General features: G+C 39.2%; 2 protein-coding genes across 6 annotated transcripts; both read right to left on the bottom strand.

Moving 5' to 3' along the window:
* Nucleotides 1–1,210: 1,210 nt before the first annotated feature.
* Nucleotides 1,211–4,598, bottom strand: LOC122416272 (uncharacterized). Of its 4 annotated transcripts, none has more exons than XM_043429050.1 (6): nt 4,521–4,598; nt 2,834–2,985; nt 2,562–2,701; nt 2,355–2,496; nt 1,911–2,032; nt 1,211–1,691 (listed from the first exon to the last, which is right to left on the bottom strand). In XM_043429050.1, exons 2-6 carry the CDS (start codon nt 2,973–2,975, stop codon nt 1,254–1,256), a joined length of 984 nt encoding a protein of 327 aa, XP_043284985.1. In that variant the 5' UTR covers nt 2,976–2,985; nt 4,521–4,598; the 3' UTR covers nt 1,211–1,253. The 4 variants fall into 4 exon arrangements, with proteins under 4 accessions (XP_043284985.1, XP_043284983.1, XP_043284984.1 ...); XM_043429048.1 differs by having other exon boundaries at nt 4,454–4,559; XM_043429049.1 differs by lacking the exon at nt 4,521–4,598 and adding an exon at nt 3,593–3,611.
* A 1,111-nt stretch (nt 4,599–5,709) lies between these two features.
* Nucleotides 5,710–7,904, bottom strand: LOC122416271 (uncharacterized). 2 transcript variants are annotated; one of them, XM_043429046.1, is made up of 3 exons: nt 7,481–7,904; nt 7,176–7,404; nt 5,710–6,970 (listed from the first exon to the last, which is right to left on the bottom strand). In XM_043429046.1, the coding sequence occupies exons 2-3, from the start codon at nt 7,385–7,387 to the stop codon at nt 5,740–5,742; spliced, it is 1,443 nt and encodes a 480-aa protein (XP_043284981.1). In that variant the 5' UTR covers nt 7,388–7,404; nt 7,481–7,904; the 3' UTR covers nt 5,710–5,739. The 2 variants fall into 2 exon arrangements, with proteins under 2 accessions (XP_043284981.1, XP_043284980.1); XM_043429045.1 differs by having other exon boundaries at nt 7,176–7,390; nt 7,481–7,901.
* Between the last annotated feature and the right edge of the window lie 364 nt (nt 7,905–8,268).

Raw genomic sequence — 8,268 nt, 5'->3', positions numbered from 1 at the left:
GTGCACGATCGTCGTGCCGTTCGAGGCGCATCTGGACAAATGAAAATCCCGAAGCCCTCCGGTTCGTAGACTTGGAAATAAAAGAGTGGAAGAAAATTTCTATTGCTTTGCCAAATTTCGTCAAAAACCAAAGAGTTTTTGGATCCGAGTGCAAATTTTTTCTTTTGTCAACCTAACCAAAGTCTGGATGAATTCGGCACTGGAAGCCGATTAATTCGATGAAAAATCGCAGCGCGTCGAAACGGTGTTCGGGGCGGGATATATCGTGGCCCTAAATTCGTTTACGAGCCTTCCGATTACTCCATTCCGTTAATCAATCACGCCGTTAAATGTCGCGTTGACAGCAGTTTATAAAACGAGTTTGAAAGTGAAAAAGGTCACAGAGGCTTTAATAAATTGCAGTAATTATCCGATATTCCTACTCCGCCCGAATATGCGATTAATACAAAACGACGACAAAGGTTGATCGGCGCATAGGGTTACCGTGAAATTCTCCTTCTGGCTCCCGTGTGTAAACGCGATACGGTGAGCCGGCTGCGACCGCAATAGCGCGGAGATAAAAGTCAAGGTTGTACAAATAAATTAAAATTTTCATATGAAACCGGTAATAGATAACAACGAGAACAATAAAGATTAATCGAACTATTTTTGAGAACGTGCGACTGTAAGCGAGTCGCTGCAACTGCGTGTCGTTCGAATTATAAACTTTTTGTTATTTCCTGGAGCTTTAGTTATTCCGGACGATTATTTCACAGATATTTATTCTCCAACGTTTGATAAATCACAATAACAAAGAAAAGGCGTACTTTGGCGCGGGTATCGTTGATTTCCGGTAATTTTAATATTCACAGTTATTCACCGATAAAACGCGTGCGCTTCATTGCACATTCGAATGTTGCGGGGACGATTGTCATCGCGTAATAGCCGATGGTCGACTGAACCCCGGATTTGAACTTGACCAGTTTACAGCACCGTTACATTTTCTCTCCTACTCGTCGGACGGGGCGAGAGCGGGCTCGGGCTGGGAGACGATTTATCGTGGACGACCGTCTCGCAAAACGATGTGAACATACGGTACGATCGATCGAGGCTCGATAAACTTGAGAGAAACAGGAATCGTCGAAAAATAGTAAAAATGGTAGCCCGAGGCGGTGCTCTTGTTGATGAAAACAAAAGAGACCAGCACGATACTCGACGGCAACAACCAACGTTTTCTCTCGAAGTCATTTGTTTTTTTATTGAATCGTCGAAGCTTACAGAACGACGTAGCAACTTATTTCTGAGTTTTCTTCGTTTTCGTCGTCGTTCTGATCAATTCCAAATGAGTTGTGGTTATTCGATGGGACAACTTCGGCCTTGAGCCACTCGTCAAGCCGAATTCCCGTCTCGAGAGTCGCAAAAGTTTCCGAAATCGCTGGACGACTCACCACGAAGCTCCCGCTCTTGAGATTCGCATGCAAGAATTTCCATATCTCTTTCTCTTCCGACTCTGACAAGTAAAACTCGAAGACGTTGTTCAGTATCAAAACGTCCGCTGATTTAACGACTTCCGCTGCTTCCTCGATGCGACTGTTTATTATTTCGAGTCGATTTTCCATCTTGTACTTTCGTATTATCTCGTTCTGGAGGTCACAAAATTCCTTGTTCATTTCGACACCGATTATTCTTTTCGCGTCGGTGTACGCGTAAGCCTGTGGATTCGTTTATTGGTTTCATGAAAATTATTCGAGGAGGTGAATTTTTCGAAAAATCCGAGTTCATTTGCAGTATACGAATGTCAAATCTCCAGGCCGATTGAAGAGAAACACAAATTTTTCAGTGGAAAAAAGTTGAAGAGTCCGAGGCAAGGTTCAGTGGTTTCCATGCAAAAATGAGTTTCTGTCATTTCATAATTGATCAAATTTACTCACGCCGTACAGAACAGCTCCGAGTCGCGAGCCAACGTCAACAACGATTTTTCCATCCAAAGGCGGTAGGAGAGTGTTGAATATGTGATAAAGCTCTTCCCGAGATGTGGAATGCGATATAAATACTGTAAAATAAGTGTTAATAAATAGTCATTTGGTATTCTTGATCTCGGCGTGAATGAAAAATTAATAGTTCGTTCCAATCTCAATGGCGAGGTTTATTTTTTTGAGGACAATAAAAAATTACCCACTGACAGTAAAAATTCGAGGTTCAAGGATTGAAAATATTTTCTCAAAGCCCTGATTCATCAAATTGTAAAAGCAATGAGTTTACGAAACAATAAATTTCATAATTGGAATTGAGTAATCAACTATCGCTACTCGTTGCAAAATTGTTCAAAATATTCTTTAAGTCGAAGTTTTTTTTTTTCAACGTTTCTTCCTTACTCAGAGGTTTTGTATTTGTGGAGCCACAGTCGAGACAATAATTCCTGCTCAATTTTCCATCCTTTACAAGATCTTCGAGCTCGTCGTCGTTGTACAGAAAAGCATCTACGTGCTTTGTTATTTTAGGATCACAGTCTGAATTCTGTGATAATGAAAAATTGTTAAAGAAACGTAAGATGACATTTCATAGGGGAAATAAATTCGTACTTGGCCTTTTTTGGGTGCTGTTATTGTCTCGGATGGGAGAACAGCGTCCATGGGAACTTTTGCTCTTATTTCCTTGGCTATGGAATTCAAAAGGGCTACGGGATCATCCATGACGTCGTCCGGACAGTACGAACCTTCGTCTGAAAAAGTTGTTTCATCATTCGAAATCGTATAATTGCCTATTGATTCATAAGACGTTAAATTTTTTGCAATACAAAATTTAACGCTCAATCCGCAATAGCAAATAAAAAAATATCGTTGACACTTCTTACCAGATTCGTCATCACCGGGTTTTCCTCCGAAATATTTCTGTACAGCAAAAGACAATAAATTCTCTTTCTGCTTAGCCGTCAGATTGTTCATTAATTTAACAAATTGGTCTTTGGCAATTTCTATGGATGTTCCGTTCTCCATTATCGTGAATCTAAAACACAAGCTTTTGTATCTTTAAACACTTAACCGAGTAATTATCGAATTAACACACGATTTAAAAATAGAAAGGCTGTGTTCAAAGGCGTCGTCGACGTTATTTATTTACTATAAAATCAATAATTCATAGTACAAAAAACGTTGTTATTATATAGAAAGATGAGTCTTTTGAACGTGCTATTGCGACTCTAACCTCAGCAAAAATGCCGGGAACGAATCACACGTGTTATTACCGATCGGTGATAACGTCGAGATCATTCGTCTCTGTATATAGTTACGAAGCTGTGCTGTTCGATGTCACGACGCGTCAACGCAACGTTTTTGATTGAAATCTAATTCTAAATCCTTTGACGTTCGATTTCGAATCTAAATTCTCAAATTTCTCATTTTTCCATTGCATTACAAGTGCAAAATGAGTATAACGATGTCGGGAAGTGTAACCTAAAATTTTTTCGCTATTTTATAGTCCGATAAAAAAACTTTTTCCTGGAAGAAAAAAAATGAAGGACGCCCCCGCGCACGTAAATTCTCGCCAGAAGTTGCGCAACCGCTAACCACTTATAGGTCAAATATTTTAGCAGCTATTAGGGATATCCACTAACCATGTTGCGCCTCAACAGTGTCGATCTCTTCCGTTCGTTAAAACTCATTTAGAGGGCCTCGTTTCGTTTTATTAGCGATTTTTAATGAGTCCGGAAAAATTAGCGACTATTACGTGTGTTGATGAGACATTGCGCAATCGGTGTCCTGGTGCAACTGCGAACGCCTGCGTGTGCGTATCGCTTTACTTTGTCGAGCGTTCAAAGCATCTGAATTTTCTCAATATTTTGGAAGAAACACCGAAAGGGATCGATAAAGAAAAATCATGCCTTTTGCTCTTTGAATTTCAACTGCCCGACAAAAAACGTTGGAACAATTCCTTTCTACTTATTTATCAAAAGTCGAATTGGAGCAAGTAGAATTAAATTTCGAGATGTTTGTTTAGCTGCGGGAAATTCGGAAGCAACAAGAGGGTTTTTGATAATATTGTAGAATGCTGATTTTGCTCAAAGCGCTACCCAGATATTGATGCTGGTGTAACGGAAAAATATCGTAATTTTTTCATCCGTTGTGTCCATAACCATTATTTGACGAACACTAAAAAACAGCCATGATGTAAACGAAACGAAATATGTTCAAACCCACGCGTTTTTTTGTTCACATGCGTCGATTCTAAAATGGTATAAATTATTCAAAAATACGAGAAAATCTTATATTCTCGATCGCTCGCGACCGCGGCCTTGCTGCAACGATTCCGTGATACATATATTTTCAAAAGAAACAACGTTGTGTGTAGAGAACGACGATGCAGGCACATATATACAAATTCGTAGAAGAATAGGATGAGGACATAACACTATAGGGAAGAGCTGCTCACTCTCCTATACTTCATTCAGGAAACAATTTGTCATTTGACTACGTACTCATGTATGTCTCTTTTGGTCTCTTTCTTTTTTCTCGCGAGTTTACGAGCCGTTAATACTTGCATACTTGTCGTTGTCTATGCGCGAGGAACACGATGAATACGCGGTACGAAACGAGAGGAAGGCATCGAAAGAGTTTTGCGTTTTGTCGTGGTACGCAACTGCGTGTACTGCTACTGTGCGCGCGTGATGCCCTCTACGCGGACGCAACGTACAAGCCGGCTCTAAAGACGCCAATTACGCCCGAAACCGAAAACAACGAGATTTACGAATTGGTATCGCAAAAGGGATCCAATTTCAGTACAATAAAGTTCTAATAAATGTTGTTAGGATAACATTGTATTCGTTTGACATTGACATCGAAGGAATTTTGTTGAATATTTCACGCGAAAATCGGTGGAAAAAAAACGGGACTGAAAACGAATCGTTGCGGCAGCTGTACGAGGAACCCTAAATTGCCTTCTTTACATTACAAGTGTACACTTCGTCCGTTATATGGATAGCACATGAGGGCGGTATATAACCTGACGAATCGGATGCGTTTAGTCTCAATTTGTCTATTATCCCATTGTCACTTTATTTATCGTTGCGCGCCCCCTTGCATCTATCTTGAGAAACGTGGGACTTTCGTTAAAATGAAAAAAGAAAAAAAAAAACCAGCTTCAAATCCGCTTTGATACACTTCTGGAGTGAAGGAAGTCGGTTTTTCGACAGATTTCCTTGGTGTGTACGTTTGAGAGGCTTATCGAACTCTTTTGTGCTCGCATCGATGTCGATTAATAGAAAAGATCTAGGGCTATATTTACCTCTGATGAATCTGTAGAAAAAAACGGCATTGTGTACATCCAGCATCTGCTACTGTTGAACTCTCCTTTTTTCTCTCGGTCCCTTTTTTTTCTTATATTGAATGAAACTTCCGCTCATGCTTAAATTCGTTTCGAAGGAGTGCTCGGTCTGCCGGCTTTGCTTTTAGGAATCAATTTACAGGAAATTATTCAGAACGGAGATTGATTTTATCGACCGATGCAAGGAATTACAATTAACCAGGTTTTGCATTCGTAAAGTAGTTTTTATGTATGACTATTGATGATGAATTTTTATGCAAAGAACTGAACATTTTTCAGTATCAGTGAATAAACCGATACTGTCACAAGTAATTTCATATTCATTAAAATGGAGTTTTTTGCTATTCTTTTTCGATTAGAGTGGATCACGAAAAGGATAAAATCGAGGGGTTAAAGAACTTGATACAAATATTGAAAAAGGCTAGTTAAATTGTATATTTTTTAAGTAACAGAAAAATTATGCTCGAAACATTCCATACACTGATTAGATCTGTGTTCGTCGCAACGTGGCCTTTTGCAGGTACAGCATACGTACTGAGTTTTGCGATCGCTGTTGCAGTGTACGCATCGTTTTCTTTTTTCTAGTCTACAATCAGCAGGGTCGTATTGAACTAGCTTAGGTATGTCGATATCAAAAATGCTAGAAATAATTAATTTTAAATTCCCCCGCAATGTTTGCAATACCATACGTTCTTGGACAAAAGGTTTTATCAGTGACATGGACAGATTTTGAATGAATTTCAAGCGATTGAGAGATTCGTTTTCAGGATTAAGCTGGTAAAGTATAAAACTATTGAGCACTGCGTAATCTAGCATTGTAAAAAACATTCTAAGTGGCCAATGGCGAGTTCTCCGCGCAGTGGAATAGTCACTACACAGTTTACCAAACGTATCGGTCTCTTCGTTGATTTTGTTCCAAGTAATATTTCTACCGGTAGAGTCTATACTTTCACACAGTGTTCGAGCATAGTAAGAGGCAACAGGTTCTCTATTTTGAGGGACAACTTTGCCAATGTGAGGAACTGCATTGATCATGTAATAAGTTGTAAAATCATTTATCATCACAATTTTAATACCATGTTTGTGTCGCTTATTTCTCATATAAGTTTTGAAGGGACATCGACCTCGAAACGAAACTAAGTGATTATCGATGGTGAGGTTCTGATCGGAACAGTAATATTTGTCACAATTTTTCAAAAAGGTACTCCATATGTCTCGAATCGGGGCAAATTTGTCAATCGATCGTCTCTCCGTCCGTGTTAATCTATCGTCAAATCGAAGGCACGAAATGATGAACGAAAATCGTTGTCGTGACATGACAGCTTTATAAATTAGCGGCCCCCAGTTAGCCCACAGTTCTTGTGTATTTTTAAGCCCATCTTTGTTAGAGCCACTGAAATACAGTAATCCAATCAGCGCACGGAGCTCGGTCATCGAGAGAGGAGAATAAGTTTTATTTGTTTCTATATATTGGGTCATAGAACGTCTTCTGACTATTTCTTCATTGGTATGCCACAGTGTAATCGTCATTATCTCATCATTGAATAAGAAATTCCAGGCATCCATGGGATTTTTAACATTCTCTGCCCCATTCTTTCCAACAGGTGGGCTTGTTTTTCCACCCGATGACAGCAGACCTTTCTGTTCGGGTGGATTCAAATTCTCCTTACATCTGTTCATTTTGAACACATTTTTAGACCAATTATTTTGAGGTGAAATCTCCATTTGAATTACGAGAAAAGTTTAACAATAATAAAACACGAAGATAAAGAAATCATAAATAATAACTGATCGATTGTAATGGCTAATGATATGCATAATAAAATATTTTTCATCGCAATGAAAACCGTTATTTTTTTATGTAGTAGAGAACATACTTCGGCGTTACTGGTCGAGGTGAAACGGGTATTTCCAATTTCACTTCCACTAGATCACTCGGAATTCCAAGATTGTCACCCGCCAATAAAATTTCTGAATCTTCTTGAGACGAGTCGCTGAGAACTGCATCTTCCTCTGAATCCGAGGCAATATCGAAATATTCTACAGGAGATAATTCCCGTAGGCGTAATTCCTTCAGTCTTCTTGCCATTTTCTAAACAACACAACCTAACCTCTAAATGCGAACAACAAACCTGAGTAATTGTGTTCTGTAAAACTTTAGAATTGACAAAAACGTTCTTACGTATAGATCAATCGTCACGAAAACAGATTCGGATTTAGGAGACCCTTTTGGAACTTTGTTTCACGATCGTGGGCAGTTATTCGAAAGCAAGATTATGCAAAAACGTAAAATTACATCAGCTCCGTTCTTTCTATTACACCGTTAATAAAATCGAAGGTCTGAGAGGGTCTCGGTTTTAAAGTTTCTACACGGACCAAGGATACCCATGTTTATGCTTGAATTTGAGAACGTTTTAAACTGTCAGACAACAATAATTTCACGATTTCTTCTTGGCGGCCGGCACGACACTGGAACCGTAGAATTGTACCGATAAACGTTTCGATACGCATGCGTTTACGTAAACGCGCGCACCGGGAGCGCTTGCTTCTTGATTGAACAATATATATCTATACATCGCTATTAAAACACCGTAGAAGACGTAAAAAACGCTCCGTTCCTACTGTATTTAAGGCCTTTATTTAAGTTGACCGCTTTTCTCGAGTTCGAATCAACTGAGATGCAACAAAAAGAATCAAGGTGACATGAAATGCAATGAAAAAAAAAAAAATATAAGAAATGGCTTACAGAAAAATGAATGCATAGAGTGTATCGGCACACTGTTCTAGTGTCGTATGCAAAGGTGCGCGGAAAAAAGTCACGAAAAATCGTGTGAACCGTCTTGAGAAAAAAAAAGGCCGGCTACGTGTCTAATCTACGGAAGAGTGTAAAACTCTTTAATCCTTCATGAATCACCAAGTCACCTGTTCGTAATAATGTAAGATGTGGGTGGACTTGTCTTTGCTAGACTC

Source organism: Venturia canescens, chromosome 9 (genome assembly GCF_019457755.1).
Source record: "Venturia canescens isolate UGA chromosome 9, ASM1945775v1, whole genome shotgun sequence".
Classification (NCBI taxonomy): Eukaryota; Metazoa; Arthropoda; class Insecta; order Hymenoptera; family Ichneumonidae; genus Venturia; species Venturia canescens.
The sequence above is the reverse complement of the archived record's forward strand: the minus strand, read 5'-3'. Positions and strand labels throughout refer to the sequence as shown.